General features: G+C 39.0%; 1 protein-coding gene across 1 annotated transcript in view; it reads right to left on the bottom strand.

Moving 5' to 3' along the window:
* SUCLG2 (succinate-CoA ligase, GDP-forming, beta subunit) overlaps positions 1-5,385 on the bottom strand; it is a 103,012-nt gene extending 97,627 nt beyond the window's left edge. Inside the window, exon 1 of the mRNA XM_010131489.1 lies at positions 5,244-5,385. Coding sequence (XP_010129791.1) covers positions 5,244-5,325 — 82 coding nt within the window. The 5' untranslated portion in view covers positions 5,326-5,385. The remainder of the gene's footprint in view (positions 1-5,243) is intronic.
* Positions 5,386-26,515: the final 21,130 nt, after the last annotated feature.

Genomic DNA, 26,515 nt, shown 5'->3' with positions numbered 1-26,515 from the left:
CTGCTGAACGGAATAGAGAAATACTCATGCTCAATAATGCTGAATGTGGTCCAAAGGCAGCTCATCCACCACTAGTTTTCTATTAAATTTAAAAGGTTGTTTTCTAAATACTTACCCCTTTGAGAATAGAACCCTATTAGTCAATAACTTATAGCATTATTTTGCCTGAAAGGATAGTTTCAGAAAGGCATAATTTAAGTATAAGGAACTTTAATAAAAGCTGTCAGGGAAAATAAGAGGACTTATGGGAGAGCTGTTCCTTAACAGCAAGTTCTTTGCATACAGCTCCATTGAATGCTATTTTAGCAACATGTGATTTTTTTAACGTATGCAGAGAAGCATAATCCAAGGGGCTCTAAAAAAATAACTACTTATAACCACTAGTACATTGGGGTTTTTTGAGAAATAACTTGTAATGCACAGGTGCAAAATTACTACCACACGGTGAACCATACAACAGAAATAAATATGAAAATCACAAAAATGCTGAAGGCGGCAATTTCTTTCCTACTCATCCCAACCGGAAGAAAAACAACAAACTCAAAGATTGAGGAGTCAATTAAGTTACTTAAACACAACTTTAACAACAGAGGGCTGGTCTGTACAGGATACTCATAGAAAAGCTCTTCCTGGTGTAACAAAAAAGAACCTCCATTCACATTTCTAATATCCTCAGAAACAGGTTCAAGGATCTTTTCCATTTCTCCTAACACAAAAGCTTAGATTACATGCAGACCCCAACAATTTCTTGATAATCTATACAAAAAGGACGTTACTAAGCTGAAGATCAGTTTTGCATCCCTTCTAAACATAAACTGCTTTCCAGTGGTTTTCCCAGTATTGGAGAGACGAACTTTCGGATAAGAGATCTAAAACAGCACCCAAAAAAGCAGCTTTCCATCTAAATTAAAGATAGCCGGGGGGAAAAAACAGCAGGCTGAGATAGGGGGGAGACTGATGATCACATGACTGAGAACTCCTAATAGTCTAAAAAATGGTGACTCGTAGGTGACAGGTAAATGTCCTCATGGCAAGAGGCTTCAATAAACCTCTTCTCTTCTTTATAAAATACATGTTTACCTCTCCAGCCTGATATAAAAAGCATGCCTTCAGTCCAAAGCCACATTTTACGAGTTCCCTCATGCATAAGGCAATAGAAATAGGATATGCACAAATGATATTTTGTTATACAATTTTTTAAAGAGTGAGTAAAAGCCTTGCACTCAATTCAATTGCATTTCTCTGTGATAGAGTGTGAACATTGCACCTGACTGACTCCTAAATGTAATGAAACACTCCAAGTGGCAATGGGCAGCACTCTATAGCTTTTGTTAAAAAAAAAAAAAACGCATGTCAAGCTTCCAGCATCCACTTAGGATTGTCGACATTTTCAACCACCTCTGTAAGTTCTCTGCTGATTCGAAGAACCAACTGACATCACACAGTAACACCCTCCAGCATAATTATAACCCTCTCAGCTTTGTTCACGTCCTAGTTTAAAATGAGGGTTCCTTTAATGACTTCTCCATCAGGCAGAACAGAAAGAACAGTGCATGAGCTGAAGCAGACTTAAGATCCTCCAGTGGAGGTGGCCAGAGAAAATGATGGACCCCGAAATGATGCGCAGTGCATCTGCCCAACACCAGAAATGAAAACAAAGGTGCACACACTAGCAGTTGGGTATATGTATGTAGAGATAAGGATAGTTTCTTTACATCTACTATACATACACACTGTATCGTACATGTACTAAAGTATGAGGAAAAGAAATAGCAAGAAAGAAAATGCCTTCTCTGGCTAAACAAGCTTTTCATGTACCACTGCATTAAGTGCGAATCAGATCAGAAGACTTGTGAGTTAATGCAGGAACAGCCAGATGATCTTACGTTTCAGACAAAAAAACTCAGCTCCCAAATATTTCACTTTGTTCTGTTAAATAGCTGCACTAGAACTGTAAGAACTTGTTGACAAGTTGTTTTCTTCAGATGGCAGATCAAGCAAGGCCATACTGTTGCAGCAAAGCAGCACAAGCTTTTTTTCTTTCCTTTCTCAAAAAACTTGGAATTTTAATAAGAAACACTAAACCGTTTGTGACTGCATTTCTTGGTATTCTGTAAATATCACCTTCTCGTCCACAGTTACACCTGAAAATTGCTTAGCATGTAGAAAGCAATCAATTCCTTGGGGCTTAATTCTGTATTCCACATTGTGTACAACTTCTTTTGAAGTCAATATTAGTGATGTCATTTCAATTTTCTTCACATCTGCCATTCTTATCTCAGAAGAAAAAAAAAATCCAATCCTTTAATTCCATTAAAAATTCCTTGTAGACTGCCTTTTGTGCTGTTGGTAATTTTTTTAAATCTTTGAGAAAATTAAAACTCAGTGTATTCAGTGTACCTATTAATAGAAATAGAGAGAGCAACAGAGGAAATGAGCAAAACTATAATAAAGCTGCTGATACTGGATAAAGGCAAAGCCTTTCGAGAACACATGCATTAACACCTTCCTGACAAGCGAAGACAGCAGCGAAACCGATCTCATCCCAACTCCTTCTACTGCATCAACAGGAAATCCAACAACAGTGAAACTGGTGACCACAAGCACTGCAGCAATACAGACAGCCCTGTCAAGCACGTAGGGGGTGTTAAACTGTGAAATCAGTTTGTGAACACTGGACTTTGAAAAGACTTCCACGTCAGCAATTTCCATCCCCTTACCTGTACCTCTTTATCCCACACACAGACCCATGCGAACGACGCAATGCTGTACGATTATCAAGGAAAATTATTGTTTCTCCTGTATTCATGATGACAAGTCTATGGAAAGAACCTCTTTTCACAAGAAAAATACTGAACCCTTGACTTTCAAGTTTCAATAACCTTGTTTTTTTTTATCTTAAAAACATGTTGGCAAGCATCCTTTCTTGTTTGGTGAAGCGAAAGGTCAGGACAGCTGCAATGTGGTATAGAGTACATCTAAACCACCAGATTTTTGAGGAGGACTTGGCAGGGGTGATTGGTGTCTCCTTTCACCATCTTTTACTGCATAATGCCTATCAAAAACACCCCAAACCTGCCTCCACTAGTTATTTTATTTTGGAATATCTTGTGCCTTCTGTAGGCTGAGGTTTTTTGTCTTGGTCATAACTTTTTACTTCGGGTGGTTGCATATTCAGAAGCCAGCAGCCCATACCAAATTGTGCAGATAAACCTGAGTGACAGAAATACTACTAGGTTGAAGGATCATAAAGAAGATAAATTTGATGATATCTTGGAACAACAACAACCACAGTAGTAAAACTTGTGTTCTTGATGCTTAGTTTTCAAAGCGCATGTTAGAAGTACAACAGCAGCGCACCATCAGAATGATTACGAGGATGTTGTTAACTATTTAGTGGATCAATGGAGTGTCAATCACTTCAACACGAAATAGCTTCCACACCATAAACCACAATTCTTTAATGCCCAGTAATGCAGCATGGTTGAATGCAATTACATATAACGAAGAAAGATACCACTGACTTGTAATTTTTGAAGTGTTAACAAGTCAATCCAGTTAAAATACATTCAATTCACCTGAGAAAGTTTCATTAGCAATTAACTTTTTGGTTTAGATTTTACCTATAATTACTTAAGTTTCAAGACAGGTTGTGGGGTTTTTTTTCCTAATACACCACTACTTTTGTGATTTACAAAGCAAGCAAGCTACAGAGGTTATTGAAAATTAACCTGGCATCATAAAACGGAAGAGGTTCACTTCCTTTAATGGAATAATTTATTGCTCCAAACAGTTACAGACATAGAGAATAGTAATAGTGATTGGATAGACCAATTATTTATGAGTTCAATCAAGAAGAGGAGAGTTTAACTGCTGTAAGATTTGGGAAAAACCTGTCACGGCTTCAGTTAATATTTTCTGATTTTCTCAGACATCCACATATGAGGAAACCCTCCAGCTTTATGAGCTTTGCTTCAGGTCAGCATTTTTCATTTTGTCTGTCAAATGACCGTAAGAGTTGCGTTTAATGTGGTTGTTTCAAATTCATCTTCAAAGATGCTGCTTGTCATAAGAAGGTTTTGATTACTGAAAAATGTAGCACCTTAATAAAGTTACAGAGATTCAGCAAGTTGTTATGCTAATGCAGTCCAGCTACTTGAGGTCTGATGAGATCTTTGATAGGAGTAACTTGTATATAATTTACTTTCCTGTGTGCAAAACTGAAAGGCATTTAACTAAGTGGCTTGTGCATTATGTAAAGCATAAAACAAAAAGCCTTCCTGTTACTATACAATTAAGACGACAATAATGTCTGGCTTCCAGCATTTTGATGTGTGATATATTAATATCAACAAAAGCTACAGGAACAGAGGAAAACCATGCCAACTACTATTAACTTTAAAAAGTGGAAAACTTCTGTCAGAGTCAGAACTGGGTGACAAAGGAACTTCACCACATTTCCTTTTGAGAGAAAAGGTATTACATTTCTGACCCACATTATCATCTTATGTTCACCATGCTAAAATGAGGGTGTTATCCAAGAACCAAAAGGAAGTCCCAGAAGCATGGTTTTCTCTTCCAGCCCCTGTCAAGTGCTTCTGGGATGGTGGATAACTCACCCTTTTTTTTTTCTCTCCATATGGACAAACGCACACGTGAACAAATATACATGTATATAATCCTCTCATATATGTTTTATTTCTCCATAGAATCACAGAACAATTGAGGCTGCAAGAACCTCTGGAGATTGTCTAGTTCAACCTACCAGCTCAAAGCAGAGTCAGCAAAAGCGAGCTGTGTCCAGTTGGATTCCGAATATCTTTTAAAATGGAGAGTCCACACCCTTTTTTTTCCTTTGCTTCTTAATACAGCAAATTTTTGTTTGAAAACAACTTCTTACACAAGTTCATTCACTTCAGTTCCTTAAATTATATCAAGTATACAGCAAATATAATTTTCCCCAGCAACCATTCATGATGTTATGCTGAAGTCTGAATAATTCAAAATTGCATAAACGATGTTAAATAAAGACTTCATGTCACATGCTGCATACAAAACATTTCAGAAATTAAGTTCTAGATTTCGCTGTTATAAACTGTTGCTCACATATGAAATTAAGCATAATAAATGAAACCTTTTCAATACGCATCAATTTGAAGACTGTGTACACCTTATTAGAAAGCAATTTATTTTCCAGATTGCTATCTGGTGAAGCAGATTCCTCCCGTTATCAGTCAACTTACTTAGTCTCTGAGCAGCCTCCAGGGCATCATTTGCAGAATCAGCTACAAAGAATCTCTGAACTGTAACCCCATGGTCTGCCATTATTTTTTTGCTTTGGTACTCCTGCAGGTTCAGCCATCGTCTAGGGGTTAATTGAACAGCCTAGAAAAACGAGAGGGGAAAATAACATAATGCTCATTAAGAACAGTTCATGAGACAGCCAACGGAGCTCTTCCGCCTTGTGGGTATCTCAGACCAGCAGTTAAACAACAGTGTTTCAGCGAAAAGGTAAAATACGTATTGATTTACCTAAGTGCCTTTTCTCAACATTTGTGAATCCAAAATACTCTGAAAGCTACAGATATTTTTTGAAAGCTACACAGGGCTCACTGAGTGATCTTGGCTAGACAAAACATCTTGCATTTAATATCAACGCAGATTGGCAAACTTGGCTTGAACTCTAAAGTCTATTTATGTTTTTATGTTATCCTGTGCTATAAAAACATTAACAGACTGTTAAAACAAATTCATTGTTTCATACTAAATATCCTTATTTACACTAAATTTTAGAAAAACTCCAAAGTAAAATTATTTCTATAGATTCTACGCATTTACTGCAGCATATCTGAAGAAAAACAACTGAGATGGAACTCGCATCATCTTGCAGGAAACTACGTGCTAACATGTATTTTCAGTGGTCTGTTACCTATGCTTAATTGGTTGCATTTCTAAGTACACTTTGTTGAGGATACCAGCACCATATCAGCCATGCAAGGCCAACAACAGCTGGAGAATTTGCCTTCCATTCTCAACAAGCCAGTTTGGATGCTTGTGTGTGCACATATACATACATATATTTATATATAACCATGGATACAAAGATATGGCAACCTTACACACACAAAGATATGGCAACCTTACACACACAAAGACGTCCCATTTGCTTGTCTTGGCAGTGGACATTGAGTACAGACACGATAAGAGCCACAGGATCATTACCGACTGATTTTAAGGACACGTTCTCTACACAAGATCAATTATTACAGACAAAAGCAGTAACTAAGGAGCTGTCACTGACTCCTGGCAATGGTACAGTGGCAAAGGTGGAGCTGACTGCTGGCAATGGTATAATCCCATTTTGTGCCAGCACATGATGCTCTTCCCACATGGGGAGACAAACTGTTGTCCTGCTGGCAGACAGCCCTCAATCAGTTCTTGTTTCTCCCGCAGTAAGGAGCACAGTAGGCAAGCCAGCACTATCTATTTCGATATGCCAGACAAGAGGATTACTTACTATAGTAATACTTTGATCTCTAACAGCATGATAAAAAAATATTACCCTAATGCATCTTTGTACTGAAAACAAAGAAGCTCCACGCTAAAGTCTTTCGATAATACGTGCCCTTCTCACAATACTAGAGTTCTACATGCTGTGTTGTATCAAAAGCAAACCTCTGGCCGGTCCCATGTGCTTTGAAACACAGCACAAGAAATTGATGCATAAAGAAAATTGAAAAATCCATCTTTTACAGTATATAATGATGTTTCCTGTAAAAGCGACTCGCCCAGAACTTAAACAGTTTCAAAGAGCTCAGAACCACACATTTTAAATTCTTTTAACCATAATCTGGTTAATATATTTTAGAAAAATAAAACAACATATTGTCAGTATGCTCTATGGCTGTCTCTAATTCTAGGCATTATACAGGCACCTCCATCTGTGTCTGACATTCCCCCATGTTATCCACAGTCATTACATTTATGCAATGGCTTCAAATGTAGGGTCCAAATTTAAAGGCAAATTTTCAAACAATCTTATTCTGGGACAGACTTCTGTTGCTGTTGTTTGACAAAAGTCTCTTTCAACACAACTTGCTTTCAAATTTTGGAAAACAAGTTGTTTGGGTAGGAATCAAGTAGTTAAGGAATTTGCAATGCAGCACAGTGTGTCACCTGACATCTCCACTGTTAGCTCAAAGCAGCAAGGCTTCAGGAATAAAAATTCTTTTAAGAACTTTCGTAAATAATATGGACTGCAAAGGGCCACCACCTAATACAGCCACCTGTGATAACTCACAACATGTGACACATATGGAACAGAGGTGACACCAAGAAAAGCAGCCAAAGCCCTGTTTGTTTAAGGCAGAAAGGTCATCTCCGGTGCAACCCATCCGGTGTATCTCACTCCAGTGCTTCCTCAGCTCCAGCATAGTTAATGAATAAAGCAAGTCTAACAGCTCCAACGGGAACCTGCAAAGAGCTCTGTTCCCAGCCACTCTCTTGGCATGTTACAAAAGCTTTTGCTATATATCAGCTTTACAACTTGACAGTGTAACTCAAAATGTTCCACAGGGATACTCCAAATCATTGCTGGTATGTTAAAAATCATATTACATACACATACAGTGCATATATATATATATAAAAAAGCATATGAGCACAGGTCTGTTCTCTTCTAAAAACTAGACAACATTAAGATATTATGACAATATTTCCTTCATAAATTATGAACTGGACAGGCCTGAGCAACACAGAAAGGAAATAAAGAGAATAACTCATTTGAAAGACCTGTCAAAGCAGTCCTAAGTGTGACAAAACAAAAAATCTGGCCAAGAACTGTTGGCACAGAAAAACAAAGCCTTAACGTTAGTAAGCACGTGTATTTTTTCCTCTCCTACGTTATATGATTCTAAGAAAGACGGTCTTAATTACTGCGTGGCAGCTGGAGACTTTCAGTCAAGACTTTCCACAAAAGACAAACTCCTAGTTGTGGAAGAACTAGTCAATAAAGCGAGGTAGTGCAGCCTACTGCTGTATACAGGAGTACAGTATTTTAAGAAACCGTCAGTGACAGAGGCTGTATTAGAGGCTCTGAAGAGCAAGGAACATGAAAAACTTGCCTTAAAGCACTTGCAGTACACACAGCATATGTCGCAAAATAAAGCGATTACAAGAGGTGAAATCTCTTGGATCTTTGAAGATGACTGTTCTTTCAAGATCATCTTGAAAAATCAAAACAGTTGCAAACACAGACATTGCTGGCTTAAGGCACACACAAAAAAAAAAACCCATAAAGATGTTGGAAAGGTGAGTAAACAGACAATTCCCTAAACTAATTCCCAACACAAAGATATTTTGGTTGCAATAAATACGTATCTGAACAATTTAAAAGTGACAGCAATAAAAAGAACTAACTAGCACAATAACCTTGAAAAAATCTTTGCCAGATGAAGTTCCCAGCCCTCCCAAACACATTTATACCGAGCATTTATAAGAATTTGAGATGGGCATCATAAATTTCCACGCATCCTACAGAAAAATATACATCTCAGACTGACTGTCACAGTGCTACTGCACAAAGGTACAACCTTAAGACAGCCCAGACAAGAGTCTACAAAGTTCTGAAAGACGGCTGTTTCCCATACCTAGTCTTCTACTACGGGCAGCCATAACCCCTCCCTTCCTCTGAAACTTCGTAGAACACACTTCAACACGGCACAGAACACAAGTCCAGCACCACACGACTTTTTGTTATGCATTTCCCCATTGTGTAGCTCTCCTTGTTAGCAATTTAATTGCTCTCAGCAGCATTAAACAGCGCTGCTAGGTTCACCAACGCTGTCCTGTCTCTCATGAAAGACAGACTGAGGAATTAGGTTGTAAATGGCAGGAAAATAATTTCAAGCAAGTAAAAGGGAAACTAAGACAGGAAAGCTTAAGAATCCGTGTTCGTTATCAATTCTTGCCACCTTCTATTGCCAACTTACTCCCTGCTTGAATACTTTCATCTCCTTTCCCCACATACTAGTCAGAAAACCATACTGGATAACACCGAACGCATCTCAGATCTTTCCACGCGGCTTTGTCTACGGTTGAAACACAGTATAGTCCAGCGGTTTAAGATAAATCTGCGTTTCATCTGATTCTCTATTGCAAGGCTGCGCGGCAGTGCAAGGAGCACACTCTGTCACACCAGCCTGCGAAGCAGAGACTGGAAATAGCACATGGACTTTAGTAAAACCTGACTCTCCATGCGACATCTCGTGTTTCATCCTCATGAGATGAAAGGCAAGAACTACAAAATATTCCATTGGTGGCATTTTTCTGTTATCCTTAAGACTTTCTTCTAACAACAAAAAAGTTTGAAAACATTTTCCTAAACTTACACACAACCTAATTACTGTAAATACGCCTCAGCCTTGACTATTAACTCCTGTCACGCTCTGAACAGCCCAAAGAAGGGCTGTAGGTTTAAATACATCTTCCTAAACCTTTTTTTTAGTAGCATTTTACTTCTTAGCATTAGTTACAGCTGCTCTAACGAAGAAAAACTTAAATCACTCCAGTGAGTCTAAATGGAAATCCAGACAACATGTTTTCATGGAATGGAATGAATCAAAACTTAAACTAAAGGATTTAGTCTTTTGAAACCAAGTTAATATTAAAAAGCTAAAATAAATACCACTCACTGCTCTGCTGAAGACTTCCAACAGTCCTTATAATACTACAAGAAAAAAAACAGCTTTCGTATGAGCTCTTTATGTGTGTTGTGTATTGATATGATCCAGATGTCAGATAGGTTGAAAGAAGTTTGGTTTTTTCTTTATTTTAAATCACAAATAAGCTTTAAGAACAAATCAGTTTATAAAACTAAAAACATCACTAGTAGCACATATCTGTGTTTTTATATAATTTATTAAAATAAAGTTTTAAAGAGAAATTAAACTCTTCCTAATAAGATATTTCCTAAGATTAAATTTCTAACAGAAGTGCTTATCAAAGAGATTAATATGCTTAAATAGCACTCTGCTACAAGTGATAAGGTTTCCTTAGAGCCTGGTAACAGCCTCGAAAATCCCAAAACTCAAGTAAGTGGAACGAAAGGCCTCAGCTAAACAGTAACATGAAGCAATATGAAGGCAGAATTATTTAATCAAGTGTAAGTTTCACAGTGGATTCTCTCCTGCTGGCTAAAATATGAGGCATTTTCCAAAAGCACAAAGAATACATATGGTTGGGGTTCACAGCTGATCTTCCTTCCTTTCTCTAGCCCCAAGATTTTTGTTACCTGTCAGAATCACTCTAATTCTGGCCAAAAGTCTACTATGATGAGGATTTTACTGTTCCTAGTAATTGCATATTTTGTTCTGAACGTGCCTTCTGTTCAAAGTTATTACTTTATACAAGTAGATTCCATATTTGGCCCCATTATGTATGTACAGCATCATTAAAATGAGGGGCATATGCATCAATGAACCAAACATCTCTTTTTGACCACCCTAACAAGGCCAGGTGATGTGTAACTGTACCAGTATTATACTGAGTGCTGCTAGAGAAAAAAACCTGATTGTTCACTTAACTTGCATAATCTCTTATTTATCATCCATTTTGTTTGGGTTTTATATAAAAAGCTAAGGGCTCTGCCCAAATAATATATTTGGAGACCAGCTGCATTATTGTTCCACTCCTTAGTCTGCTGATTCTTGAGCTGTCACGGGGCAACAAAAAATAATTTGCATTATTTTAACAATATGGGGTAAACAATAACAACATAGTTAAACACAAGTGAAACTACAAGTACATTTTATAGCAGAAATTTGCTTCAATATAAGTTAAAAAAAAAAACACCCACATTTCGAAAACACTGCAATAAGCAGACGTCTTTGTCCTTACGCATGTAGCATTAGCTATTCTGCGCCAAAGTCTTTCGGATGACCCAGAAGGTATCTTTTGAGTGCTTACTTGTGAAAAGAGAAAACATACACACATAAAACCAGGAGAAACTGTCTTAGTGCATTCACTAAGAAGTTTGCAAATTGCATCTCAACTACTTCACCAAAACTCTGCTCAGAAATAAATGTTCCATATAACCACAAAACAAGCACAGCATCAGGAAATGCAAACTTCATCAAACTCTGCTAGTGATTGTTTCTTATCCGAACCTACATGCTCGTATTAGCCCAGTATAAAGTTTTTTCACTCTTTGGCCTCCCTGGCAAAACCTCTAAAGACTCCAAGACTGATGAATTCACTAAATCATGGAATGGTTTGGGTTGGAAGGACCTTAAATATCACCTAGTTCCACACCCCTGCTGAGGGCAGGGACACCTTCCACTAGGTCGGATTGCTCAAAGCCCTGTCCAACCTGGCCTTGAACACCTCCAGGGATGGGGCATCTACAGGTTCTCTGGGTAACCTGTTCCAGGTTAGAACTTCCTCCTAATATCTAATCTAAATTCATGCTCTTTTAGTTTAAAGCCACTACCCTGTGTCCTATCACTACATGCCCTTGTAAAAAGTCCCTCTCCAGCTTTCCTGTAGGCCCCCTTTATGTATTGGAAGGCTGCCCCAGAGCCTCTCTCACCACCACCACCACCACCAAAACCACCACTAAGCAAATTTCTGGGTAACTGAATATCCCTTGACACAGCTGTGTAACCTGAGCAGCTCTACTGTATACCTTAACTTAGCTTAATGCATTTTATTGCATGGCTGTTAAAAGACAGACATGCTTCAGTGACATCCAGCACTCTCTTTCCACACATAGGATGAATGGAAGCCGGTACGGATATCACAAAACTAAGATGGATCTCTTAAAAGCTCCTGAGAGTAAAGCTGGTCAAATAAACACATACAACTTTCTTCCCCCTCCGCTGCCCCACTGAAGTATAATGTAGCTGAAACTATGCTAATAGATCCTGTGCCAGTATAAAACAGTTCTACCAACGCAAACTATCTCTGCATGAACACAGATTACACATCAAATGTATACAGTATTGAGTTTTATAAATAAGGACTATATTGTAACGGTTATAATGGAACTAATTTATTTGGGGAGAAAACACTGTGCTGTCTATGGGGAGGTCTTTTAGATAGGCTCTGTATCTGAATTAAAAACACAGTGTGTTTAGCATATCTTATCTAAAATAAAAACTGCTAACAAAACAAAAAAAATTATCTATTTGCTTACCCAACACATTCTGCAGCATTCCAGTTTATTCAATTTGTGCACTCTGACCTGTAATACAATTCCGAGCGCATAGGAAAGAAAACAGATACACAAAGATGACAGTAATGAAACAGTGTCCCATTCATCAATACGAGAAATGAACCTTTACAGTCTTTATTGACACACAGCTGCTGTAAGTGACAAAGTTAGAAAAGTTCCTATCAAAGGGAACCACCAGAAACACAACTAAGTGGCAAACCTTCACGTAAACCATGGCAGGTACGGATACATTTTCTTAGCTCATATACCCGAAATACACCACATAAGGCACTGAAAACAATCTACACCGCTCGTTTCAGTTTGTTGGCAGTGCTGATGTAAGAAATAACTCTCCACAGAGTTACTATGCATTCGATTTTAAAATCTTCCCCAGGTACAGCTGAAGACCTTGTAAGAGTTAAGTTCCATTATTTATTCCTATAAATGAGAACTCATTTTAACTGATTTAAAAGAAAGGCAACACACAAACTCTAGTTAATAGTTACAGTCCTTTTAGTTCCAAGTTTATTACTTAAAAGACACCACACAAAATATTTTGAGCAGTAGAATGTACTATGTAGGGGAAAAAAAAAAAAAAAAATCACACTTCCAGTTTTTTGAAGGCTATGACATTTTGATCAATAAACGCTAAGGGCAATTTACTGTTTTGTACTACTGATCCATATACTCGCTTTTCAGAATGAGTGAGATCTGCCACTGCAATTGTTAAAGTTTATGTAACTCTCAACTTCAAATGAAAAAAAAAACCCAAACATGAAATATGTCACTACATCGTTGTTTACTAAAGCTACACAGTCTGTCCTGGTGGATAACTATTTCTATTCCTAACAGCTATATGACTCTTTGAAAGGAAATGTCTGTGTTAAATAACTAAATGATTCTCTTCATATCTACCAAAATAAAAATATAGAAAAATTGAGGGCTTGGTTATGAAATTAGCACACAGTTAACAGTATCAGGATTTCTACTGCTAAATTGTTTACAAAAATTAGACAAACAGTTGAGAGGTTGGCCAAGAGCTTGGAAAGCCTAAGTCTTAAGTATGCAAACTTTAAAAACTTCCAACTCTTTCTGCCCAGAAGTCCACATCACTGAAAACGCAGCCGTTATGCTGAGCAAGCAAATCTTGACAGCAAAGCCCAAAGGTAAGTCCTATCTTGGAAAATCTTTGCCTGGCTTTGCCCTCATACTGTTTTCAATTACTCAGATGAGCTTATTCAAAACTGAGCATTCTGTAGTCTCTGAAAACACTAATCCACCCTTAAGTCATGCTTAGGCTGAAGGAGAAGTGTATCAGCTCAATTCATTGGCAGTTTGGCGACATTTAAACAGCAGCACACTCAAGCAATCGACCATTGCTCCCTGTGTGCTTCTGCAATCCATCAACACTAGTGCTCTGTTACACCTCTCTGCCTTATGCGGTCCCCCAACCAAAGCCAACACCGGTTGAGACTTGACCACCACTCTTCCACATGTTGCTGATGTACCCCCACCCAGCTATACAGCCCCGCTAACAGCCAAGTGCTTTGTATTACCCGAAAGCAGGACGCCAAGGTACTGGAAGAAGTCACGACTACAGGGCTGTGGCTTCCATGCCTGCTCAGCTGACCAGCAAATGACTGCTCAGCAAAGGGCCACCACAGCTTCCCAGCTGCTCACTCCTACACCCTCCCTCTTGTGCCCCCATCCTACAGTGGGCCCAACCCAGCAGAAAGCTGCTTTTATTGCCCACTTAACTCCAAGACCCAACCCACCAGAGGACCAGGTGAAGATGAGAGCCAGGGCAAGAGACACCACAGCACCACAGCGGTGAGGGCAGGACCACCCCTTCTGCAAGCAGCCTGTGCTCTCCGAGGTAGCAGACACCAGACTGCACTGCCTGTTGCAAACCAAGCCTGGAGAGGACAGCATGAAACTACATGCTAACAACTTAACCACGCATCTCCTTCTGAAGCAATTATTCAGTGCAATTCACTGTAGAGAACAGTAACACTCCAGAAGAGCTTTAGTTCAGAAGTCTACAGTTTACAACAATCAAAGGATTCTTCTTTTTTTTTATTACTACTATATTAGGTGATTGTGTTGCCATTTTAATTCTAGTTCATGCAATCAGAACAAGTGCTTAGTTAAATCTTCCCCTGAAGACTTTCACATAGTTCAAGGAAAAGCGGATTTCTCTTGTCATGTTGCACAGTTCTTTGAATAGGAGCCACTGCAAAACAGAGATAGGAAGGCAGGAATCACAGTGCATCACAGCAGGAAACATCAAGATGGTGACAAACATCAAAGAAAGAAAGGGGAGAGCTTTCTTGAACTAGTAACATATCAATTTTAGAAAAGGAAGCTATTTAACTGAAAAGCTAAAGGAGAGGTAGTTAGTCATCCCATCCCTTTTAGTTAAGAGAAATTACTCTTCTTCCATCGCCAGGCAGCAGTGATTATTTAATGGAATATAATAAAGCAAGGATATAAACTACAGATTACCCACCTGTAGATAAGAGAGTAACAACTAGTAATTGCCAGTTGACATCCCTTGTTTGTCGAGAAACAGGCAGTCACCAATTACAGAATGAGCATTTGTTTGTTTAATGATTATGCTAATTTACTGAACTCTTATTAGACAGGTATAGAGGCAGTATGGATGAGTTCCATAAGGCATTATAAAGTATAGCTGAATTGTTTCAAAACAAATTAAACCAGAACATATCATACACTATTTAATGGAATAATAAACGGCCAACAGTGAATGAATCCTCAGGATGAGTGCTCTGAAAAAGGCAGAAGTTTTCAGAACAGTATGGACCTAAAATCCTACTGCTGCAGCAGAACACGTCACACCTACGTGCACGGGAACTGACACCGGGGGATTCTGACCCTCCTGAACACAGGCCAGAGAACGTGCCCATCTGGCATACAGGCATCAGGGCTTTATAAATCCTCACAGAGGCACATGCGGAACTGGGCATGTTCTAACATACGTCCGCTCAAACAGGCGGAGACTGTTCGAGAAACTGGGTCTGAGAGGTTACACCAGCTCCAGCGCACTCAGCAGGGCAGAGGTTGAAGCACGCAAACCAGGGACACGAAGAGCGTGGTACATTGCATTTTCCACATGATCAGTAAATTCTAACCTATCTACAGGGATAGTGCAGTAAAAGATTGTCCATCTGCAGATTTAGTGCAATGCAACACGGCGCTGAAAACAACAGTGGCTATTAAACTTTCAACTCATAAGTTCTCTTCACTTGTGTTGGAGCTGCATCTAGTTTCTCTTTTCCTCTCTTAAGAATTTTAAGGTCTTAAATTAAGAAGGAAATAGAAATTGGTTTTTCACTCAAGAAAGGAATCACTACAAGCAATATCTGTCAATTTGTAATCATTTATTCATACACATTTTAAATGAGAAACAATATTACTTTCTCCTTCAAATTTCTGGTCTTGCCAAAGGAGTTTTATTTCAATAACATCACAGAAATGAACAGCAATTGATATCAAATAAACACCTATAAAATAATCTCTACATGCTACAGTCATATAAGTCATACTGCTGCTTCTAAGGAGAAAATACAAATTGAGACACAAGAGACTGTAGCAGGTGCACTTTAGTCAGAGTAAAAAGGTCTGACACATCTAATACCGGACAGTTCAAAGTAGCAAGATCCTGCAGAAACTACTTAGAGGAAAAAAAAAAAAAGAAACAGTTTCAGCCCTAATCTGAACAGCCCACCCTGAATGTTAAAATTAACCTGGGACAGTGAGTGATTTAACTACAGAAATCAGCCTACTGGATTTGACCCCAAAGTAAAGCCATGAGTCAAACTCCCTCACTCAACCCCAATTTCCTCACTGAAGCAGGTGAACGTTCCCAAAACTCACTCACTAGCTGAACTGCCAACTTTGCAAGGTAACTGAATCTCAAAATATGTGGCACTATTTGAACTTTAAGATTAAAACTCGAATGCCATCATGACTGGGGGGACTGAACACTTCATTCACTACCTCAAATATAATTCACTAATAAATACATAAAATACTCATGAGAATTTACCTCTTCCACCTCTAAATCAACACTCCTGCCACTAAAAAATCTATTTAACTGTAATGACATATTAATCAATTTTCTGTCTGGAAGCGTACGGTGATACTTAACATCCCTCTTTAATTTTTGTTCAGCATTTTCCTTCCTCCCTCAATGGCAGAATCCCTTGGCTGGGAAACAGGAATGTCAGGAGTGCGTCCATCAGTCCTGAAGTGGCTGGATGCTGTCAAAGCTTTCTTTGCTTTATTTATCTCTTTCATTAAAACCCACCTTCTAAATCTTTCCACAGTGGCTCCAACATGAAACACTGTAATTTTGCTGTGCTTGAACAAATGCCACAGAAACAGAATAGGACCCCAGAAGACAGCACCAAACTCATTCACGACTCTGAAACTGAGATTTACAAAGCCACGTGGATTGGATTTAAAAAAATGGAACCATATCCATTTAAGAACCTTTCCTTTTTACCTAAGCAATAGCAATATGCATATGAAAAACTACAAAGTTTTGGAAGCATCTGTCATGGGTTATTTCACAGTACTGCAGATAAAATGGCAAGGATTGTTTAAGATTTGCCAGTGTATGTACTCAGGTGGAAGCGGGGCTGAAAATCCTGAACTATTTTAACAAAACCATAATGCCTCTTAAAGACTTCTCCTGAATGCTCCTGCTGGCTGTCTACTCCAAGAAACCATTTAACTTCAAGGGCTCCAGAACATCTCTCTCTACACCTTTCTGTCCTACTACGTTCTTTTCACTTTATCTTGTTCTCCTCCTTGTCCTTTTATAGTAAGTCTGATTGCAAACTGATTGGTCCTAAGCTTAACCTCTGCACTCCCCTGCAAACGATGCAGCATGGTGTGATGTTCCTACACTGCAGAACTCATTTGGGTCATTAGCTCAAGAAAAAAAAAAAAAGAAACTACACAATTCTGTTCCAATGTGCTTTTAAATCACATTAAGAAACTCAGCTTTCTGATTTATCCTTCTGTTTACTTCTCATGCAAGGAAGCAGCGACAAGAATGAACTTGAAGCAAGTCCTTCACTCGTTGCAGATTTAAAGTCTCTGTAATGATTATACTTTATAGACTTATTTACAGCTTGCTTACACATAGGGATTTTGACAGCTGTTCTGTAAACACACTCTCCAACCCACTAAGCTCCATTGTCACCTACCAGGAACATGCATAGGGTCAGGCTTGAGCTCCTTCTGTCATGCTTATTCTCCTTATCTCAGAAAACCAGAATCTGAGCCCACACCCTTGTGCACTACAAGGCAGATCCTGGCAGCTTCCACCTGGATGATCTTTCTGGGTGTCAGTGGATACAGTTTTGTGAGGACTGCAGTCCTCAAAAGTAAAAGAGGAGACGGTGGAAAGAATGCTCTCTTGAACAGTAAGACCCTGACCTCACTCCTCCACTTCCTCTCCCTTGCCAGCCTGTTGTTCAGCAGTTGTTTCAGTCAGGCTGCTACAGGCTGACCTCCAAAAAAGCAGGACTAGTCCCTGATAACCTGCATCCTGCTCCTCCACCCAGGGAGTAAAAGGCCTCTGTTTACATGCAAACGCCGAAACAGAAAGTGCTGCAAATTAATTGACAGGACACTTTGGACACTGAGAAGTTCACTGGTGCATTTAAAGGCTGAGCAGAGCTGAGCACAGTCCAATCCCTGAGCCGTCAATCACCAGCAACTTCTGAAAACCCAGCCGAAACACGGCAGCTCCTTCTTCTCTGAGATGATGCGAAAACTTTCTGGTTTGGACAACATGCTTAAGGTCACATAACAAACAGGAAGTCAAGAAAACAATCACAAAGCTGCCAGTCCACTCCAAGGGGCGAACTATGCCCTCCCCACTTCAGAAGACATTTGCAAAACTTCCCTCTTCTTGCATTATTTAAGCAAACTTCAGCAGAATAAAACAGTATTAAAAATACTTATTGCACACCCACATGTGCCCAAGCAGCAAGCGTGCCTACAGAAGCTTTATACTTCTGGAATCAATTTTCAAGGCCTTTGCTGGCGTAAAGGAAACAAGAATATGAATTCACAGATTCAATTTCTGCTGTTGTCAATGTGCTAGCCAGCAGTAGCTCTGCTTTGCATTAGTAATTAGTCTAATTATGTTCATTTTGCTTATTTAAAACTTCAAAGCTGTAGAAAAAGCATACTTTCCTGACCTAAAAAGTAAGAGCTTTGAAGTATCTGATGAAAATAAACTCACTGCCATATACAACTGCATAATCAGTTGCAGAAAATACCGTAATACATTCCCTACCTCTGCAAATGAAAGAAGATTGTTGGTGATACGCACCACGTAGTCAAAAGGTGGAATGAACTCTCTTCTCCACATAAATCAGAACTAGTCTTTTATTTGAAATATCTTGAGGGGAAATTTATTAATTTTGTTCTCATAAAGTGTTTAACTTCCATATTTTTTATGAGATTAAAATTATACTTTCATGCAACTACAAAAAATCCTTTAAACATTAAATATAACAAGGAAAAAATAATTCTAAATCTATTTTACCACCAACCATGAGCTATAAGGAGTATTCCCACTATCAAGTTTTCAAGCTTCATCCTAATTAAGCTTCCCAAATCATGAGAAAACTCAAAGCACGGTCATTGGGTTGTTCAGAAATGTTTCTGAATTCCTGTCTCAAATAATTGTATCTATAAAAGAAGCTTTTCACGCCTACCACATCCCGGAAGAATACTTTTCTGAATTATAGGAGTCACTGATACTTTAAGAAAAACACCAATAAAATGCCAATTTAGACAGTCTGAGCTCCATTTCTCACCACAGAGAAGCAAATACGAAACATAATCACAGTTTTTTATTCCAGCCCTTTAATACTTGAAGTCACATCATGATAATTTCCATGCTACCCAATTATGTCATCACAGAAGATTATGACTTTGGGCACTAAGCAGCATAGCACTCCCAAGCAATAAAGACGCAAATGCCCACAGCAGTCAAATAAAAAAAATATAGAAAAGTATCTACAGAAACAGTTTTACTCAGGCCTAAGTCATAGCTGGTTTACTAAACCAGTGCAGAATGGACTCTTAATAGTTTCTATCCTGGAACCACCAAGAAAATGACTGGTACACAATTCTTGTTTAAATCGGAATGCTTCATGCCTTTTATTGGTAATAAATCTTTGTTTTAATTAGACCATTTGACTTTGACACAAAGCAAACTCAAAGGAACAAACACACAAGAGGAAGACAGCCTTTCAACTGCGTGAGCAGGGTTGGGGGGAAAGCAGAAACTGCCACAGAATAATTGATGAAAGGCTGCCTTTAACAGGACACCCAAAGTTAGGAACATTTTTCCTCCCCTTGCAGATCATTCCTTTATTAGCATTTCTCCATTACTCACACTGGAAATTCATCCTGCTGCCATTCTCAAATCTCAAAGCAAGCCTAGGACACTACGAGCAGCAGCATCTCCTTATCTGACATTAAAGGGCATTTCTACATTTCTAACACCACTGATCAAACGTTCCAGGCAAATTAAGTCTATTTCAAGTCATCCCTAAAACAAAGCAATCTCTTGATTTCTTGCTCCGTGGAAATGCAGGTGCATTGACCGCCTGTGCTTGGACATTTGGAATGACTGAGGCTTGCCGACACGTGTAAGCTGGGTGTACCGTAAAAGCTAATCAGTGAGCAAAGGGAGCAGGAGAGAGCAGTCCTTCATCAGCGGCATGTTCGTGGAGTAGCTCTTTAACAACACTGCCTACCTGCCAGCTGATAACGTTAATCAGGCACAAAGTGACAGAGGTCACCAGCAAAGCCAATACTGACCCAAAACGGCTGCTCGTAAGAGACAGCACAGTAACGAACAGAGCATTCCACCGCTGTCAGAAATCCCATCTGTAACCAGCCAGAAACCCCCCAGACAACCCCCCGCACCAGGCGTGGAGTGCCAGCTCTGCAGGGTCAGAAACTCCCAAGCGTTCCTCTGTGACAAACCCCAAGTGAGATATCCCATCTTCACCTCAAATCTCCCACTGCTATAGCAAGGGCCTAAAAAGATATCCTAGGCAACTGGCTGTGACGGATGGTATTCCAGAACATCTGTGTTACCAGACCTTCAAAGAAGTAAGATGTATTGTTGAGGGCAGGGACTTAAAAACACTTATTTTGCTTTTTAATCATAAAATCTCATTTTATTTCACTCTTTACAGATGCGGTGTGGGATGAGTGGAAGAAAATACTGAAAAATGGCCGGATATTACAATCCATAATCTGTAAAAGGTTGCAAGACAGCAGAAAACTCAAAACTCCTCACTTCCCCGTCTGACAGGCTGACACCTCTGCCATGTTCTTTTCACTTTGGATAGACTATGGGGCTTCTACAAGATTTTGAAAATGGGCTGACCAAAATAACCCCTCTATTAGCACTACACAGAGAAGTACTGAGAGGACATGGGAAAAAATCCCAAACAGACAGGCTATGCACCAGGGGTTTTCTACCCCTGATGTAAGGTCTACGCACCTCCTAAACCCCAAACCTTTAGGTTTAGTCGTAACATAGATCACAAGTGAATTAAATGTAGCCTTAGAAAAACTCCCGTCAGAGCATGGGTAGCTCTGAAGGGCAATGAGAAACTCCTTAAAATATATGGCCTGATTATATCGAGGGAGAGAAAGGAAAAGGTGTTTAATCCAACAGAACAGAACTTCCAAGCCCAAAGGACGATGGCATTACTTCACCGATTAAAGAAATTGGCAACATTCCCAGCTTCGTTCCTAGAACTGAACTAAACAACATCCACTGCTCTTCTCTCACCTACAAAGCCAGTCATCTCACGAAACAAGGCTATCAGGTTGGCCAAGCACTTCACCTTCATAAATCTAGGCTGCCCCCATCTTCATATCCCCAGCTACTTCCTTATTTGTACACGTAAGGTTCAGTATTGTCTCCTGTTGTTGGCTCCTCATTCATCTGCTTTAGGAAGTTGTTATCAATGTTCTCCAGAAAACTCCTGCATTACTTGATCACTTGTGCTCTGCTGCACTGGTACTCCAGCAGATGCTAGAGAAAATAAATTTCCCCATAAGGACCACGGTCTGCTAATGTTAGGCTTCCTACAGCTGTCTGAAGCTTCACATGATTCTTGACGATCAAGATGTCTGCAGGGGACACATGCAGTAACACCATCAATAATGTTTATGTGCCCACCAGTCCTGACCCACAGGTTCTCAGCTGGGTTACCAACCCTCCCTAGATGGAGCTCCATGCATTCCAGCTGCTCTCTCACCTACATCACACATGTTCAAAGTAAGCTCTGAATATCAGTTCCTCTAATCCTGAGATTTATGGCATTACTTTATTTTAATCTGAGCCATTTTACCAGAAAAACAAGTCCAGACAGAAACTCTGCATGAAAGAATTCAATTAAACAGATTCACTGTTTCCAATGTGTTTGGAGTGGCAGAGTTGAAGAAGCTAGAAAATTTAAGGGAGAATAAATTTCTCCCATCATCTTCAAACCTTAAGCAAGCATGGGGACAATAAAAAGCATTTAGTTGCATTTAATAGACCTTTCATCTCTAATTATCATAAATACCTGTATCTTTTACCTATGATTGTTATCTATAATTTGCACATACAGCTTTTCCCATAACTGGAATTTCGCAGACATTTTTATACCAGTCTGGTGTATGAGCAACTTTTTTCTTCTTTGCACAAGGCAGTACCTGCTCTCTTGGCTGCCACTAAATTAGCAGATGTCAAATTAAACTGTTCTTTTGCCCGCAGATCACTCAGGGAAAGATCTCAAAAGAATGATGAAGTGTTCCGCTAGTAATTTGTGTCTGGTTTTTAATTTGCAGCTTCATAGTTTTTAGTCAAAAGCCTTGGACAAGCAGACAAACCTACCGAACATGATCAAAAGTCTGCCTTAATTCTCCATTCCTGACAATTCCTACACAAACTTTGCATCTCACAAAGTATTTAAATGATCAAGAGTTAGACACCAAACGTAAAGTAACTACAGTAAGAGTGATTCTCTCTCCTCCTAGACAGATTGAGACTACTGCTCATTACTTACATTTCTCAGAGTCTATCTACTCTGGTAATTCCTCGCTGTTTTTCATCTTTCCCTGTTATTGTTCCCATGAGCTTGCCCGCTGCTCCCAAAGTATTCTAAACACACGCTGTTCAAATGGGTGTTTAATGTTGCTGCTACTGATGCGCTCAAAATATCTATCCATTTTCAGACAAATAAAACTCTTCAATGTAAGCTTAATCATTACAAAAAAAAACCCCACCAAACAAACCACTCTTTTGTTCCAAACTGACATACTGAAGGTCAGTATTTTGCCTGTTCCACTTTCCTTAAGACAAATCACCGAATTTATTAACTGAAAATGCCTACGCACTTGAGACTCGAGTCTCATCTTCACAGATGCAGAAAGCACGCGGCAAAGTTGCAACATTTATAACGCCTCTTGTACAAACTAAATTTAGCTGACAAGCACGTGTATGTAACCTTTGTCCCTTCACTTGTAAACAACACGAGTTTATACCTTTTTATTATGAAAAGCAGAAAAATAAAATCTCAATCACTAATTATACAAAGATACAAATGATAGAGGCAAATTTAAGCTACTTTGCTCTCTAGGGCCAATCAATAAAGCACTACTGCACAAATTAAAGACAAGCACGGTGGACTAAAATTGATCTCTCATCAAGTACAACCAATGTGCAAGGTAAATAAACCCAAATGAATAATAATATATCACTCACAAAATATTTTAAAAGTGATTCTCTTAAATGAAACAGTCTGAGTGAAATAGCCCAGTCCTCATTCGTGTCCAATGGGGTAGTGACTAGGGCTTTACGATTTTGGTTTCTGAACTTATACACTATCAGATCCTCTTAGAAATAAAACAAACTGCAACTCACTTCGGGGATACAGATTCTTGTAGTTTTGGAAATCTACGAGCAAGCAGAAAGAGTCCAGAAAGAAAAAAGCTCATGGGTAAGTCTGCTCAACAAACCTGCACTTTTTAAGCAAACAAACAAAATAAAAACCTGAAATTCAAGAAGTTTTATTTACTGAATATATTTTGTGCTATGAGTATAAAATTTTAACTGAAGATTTAAAATGTGTTTCAACAAATAAGTGTAAATACTCACTATCTTTCAATTCCTTCCCAGTCAGCATTTAGCCACTAATTATACAAGAACATCACCATCAGCATAATGCTGCCAAAAAAAAAAAAAAAAAAAAAAAAAAAAAAAAAAAAAAAATCCAAACACCACAAAAAACCACCAGTCTTATTTTCTTATTTCCATTACCATATTAAAGGAGGGCTTCAGCTTACAGTTTAGAATCTGTTTTAAGCACCATTCATGCAACAGAGAGCATTCAGCAGCATCCACTGACAGCACAGCATACCTCCACTACGAAGGAATTTTTCACTATGGTCACAACGGTAACTTCTCGTTTCACACCTACTCCTGCTGTGTTACCTAGTTAAAATAAGATCAATAGCCAGCTAGTCATTATGGATCAGTGTTTAATTACCAGTTCCAAAGTTTCTGCCCTCATCAGCTGCACAGGTAACGTGATTCCTGTGTTTTATTAAATTGCTCTGGAGCAGGGAAGAGACGAGCACACAGCTAACGGACTCACAGATGGCTAGAAACTGGCTTTCTCAGCGGAGTATTAAAGGAGGAGATTTTCTGGAGAAAATCCTTAGGGTATATGCTCAAAACTGCAGACGAAACTCAAACATGCACAGAAAGATTAGAGTGGCCAAAGCAATAATGAGTTGAACTACTCACTCCAGGTATGGTCAACAGCAACACCAGAACATGTCACTTGAGGTTAAGACATCCTGGACTGTACCTGTGAGCGAGTCCCCAAAACACACAGGCAGAGAATCACCTCTCTAAAGACTAAAAATACATTTCCAACTTCTCCTGAAATCAACCTTCCAAACAAGTGAGGGAGAAATATAGCAGAGAAATTATCTGCTTTGAAGAAACAACCAAACTCCAAGTGCTTCTAAACCCTCATCTCACTTGTCTGTATTCTTGAAAGAATCTCAACATCTTCACACATGCCTCACAGCATCCTTGTTGGAAGTCATCAGCCAGAAAGAGTGAATGAAAGGGTTTTTTTTTTTTAAATAAAAATTTAAAATATTGCCACATGCACTGCCAATATTGCAGAGAAGAACAGGAGGAAACAAACACTCAGATACCTGTAAATAAAACATGGAATTTGTCGATTGACACTTTATCTAGTGCCTCAGGAGCCAGCAGAATGAAAAAACATTTGCTTTTATAGCAAAAACTTTAATGAATCCTAAATATACCCAAGCAAGGTAAGGAGTCTCTTTGGGTAAACTTGTTGGGAGCTCAGATGGAGGGCTGGGAGGAAGGGTTTACTTATCCACAGCCAGGTTTCAGACTGCAGGTGTCCACCTAATTCTCATCCTAATATCATATTCATGAAGTCTGTCTCTTCTCACCTAATTAGCCCTATCCCCTGATTATACCTACAGGAGGTACAAAGAAAGGTAAATAAACGCAGCAAACTGCAGCTTTTCTACTTGAAAAAAAAGCTGTGAATATCTGCGCTGGAGCCAGATTGCTCCCAAGGCAGGAATTCCACCAGTATAAAAACTAAGTGAAAAAATAATTAAAAAAAAAAAAAAAATCACAGTCTAAGGTTATATTTATGTTTTCATTTCTTTCTCTCATCTCCAAAATGGATTCAATACCATGTGTTTAACTGAACTGCCAGGGAGGAGTGGGACAAACATCTGCTCCACTTTGGTATTTCAGTTTTGTCTAGTTTGAAGAGGGATTTCCAGTCGTTTGGTTTAGGTACCTGTAGAAAAAAAAAACCGTTTGTGAAAGTCTGTAGGCTCATGTATTTCCTGCCTCTGAATGTAAAACCTTAAAAATTACAGCAAAACTGTGAACCAGGAAAAGCCAAACAGGGAAACATTCCAAACCTTTAAGACGCTTCCAAGAACTTAACACAAAGCTCAGAAAAAGGTAAGAATTTGGCATTGAAGCAGCTTCTGAAGTCACGAATGAAGAGATATTTTCAGGAATGTTTTCTGTGCATGGAAGACCACTAAACTCACAGCTGATAGCTTCTTCCCAAAGACAGACCTTCCTCTGCTCAGCACTAACAAGGTTTTATGGGCACTGAAGTCTAGGAATTGAAGACATCTGCAGTGAGAAACCCTGTTCAGTTCCCCGTTGTTAACAGACGTAACATTCAGCAGAATTTATAACAGGAATTTTAATTCCATTTTTCTCTCTTCTTTTTTTTAATATTTTCAACATGCATGAAATTATTAAATGAAGATGCAGGACCAAGGACCCTTTTGAAGGCTGGGATAGGGCTGTGCAATGCAGCAGCCAATCTGCTCACTGTATGTGAAAACCCCAGAGTTACCTTAAGCATTTTTTTTTATGATTCTGATTTAATTGTTTCTCATTTATATTCATCGCTGAAACCCACTGCATCTGAATCTATTTTGAAAACACAGCATTCTCCCAAAGGGCCCAATCCAACTCCTATTCAAATAAACAGCCTTCAATGGAGCCTATTTGTTGCTAGCCAACAAGATTGAATTCTGCTGCAGAGTGGTCCCTGGAGCGTTTGTCACAGCTCTTTACAAATATTGCTCCACCAGCAGAGGGTCTAAATACGCTTGTCTACGTGCGCTGCAGACAACTGACATCTATCTTTTATCTTCTTGAAACACTTGGTCAGATTTAAACCCCGAAAGCACAAAGAACTGAATCTATCAAGTGCAAAGAGTAAAAAATGTTTAACAGTTATGAAAAGGTAAAGAGCCAAAGGGAAAGCAGGACGATAAAGTATTTTCATGGGATGGGATCAAGTACCATTTATTCCACCCTTAAAACGAAGTTGCACCAAAAAAATGTTTGTGTGTAGGTTGTAATGCCAGTATACAACCCAACTGCTCAAAAAGCTTGTTTCAACACAGCTATGAACACTACCAACAATTTAGAAATAATATGAAGTGTTGCAAAGTGTATGAACACCGTCCAACAGTAAGTCATCAGGGAAGATTTTAAATGTCACCAAGTATCTACTCACTCGGGGAACCAAAACAACAAAGGTTAAGACTGATATTTCTGGATTGTTACCTTAACATATGGAAGGAAAGGAACAGGGGGACAGAGGGCAAGTTTCACTAGTTTACGGTAAATAAATCAAGTCACGGCGT

Source organism: Buceros rhinoceros, unplaced genomic scaffold (genome assembly GCF_000710305.1).
Source record: "Buceros rhinoceros silvestris isolate BGI_N320 unplaced genomic scaffold, ASM71030v1 scaffold8982, whole genome shotgun sequence".
Lineage (NCBI taxonomy): Eukaryota > Metazoa > Chordata > Aves > Bucerotiformes > Bucerotidae > Buceros > Buceros rhinoceros.
The sequence above is the reverse complement of the archived record's forward strand: the minus strand, read 5'-3'. Positions and strand labels throughout refer to the sequence as shown.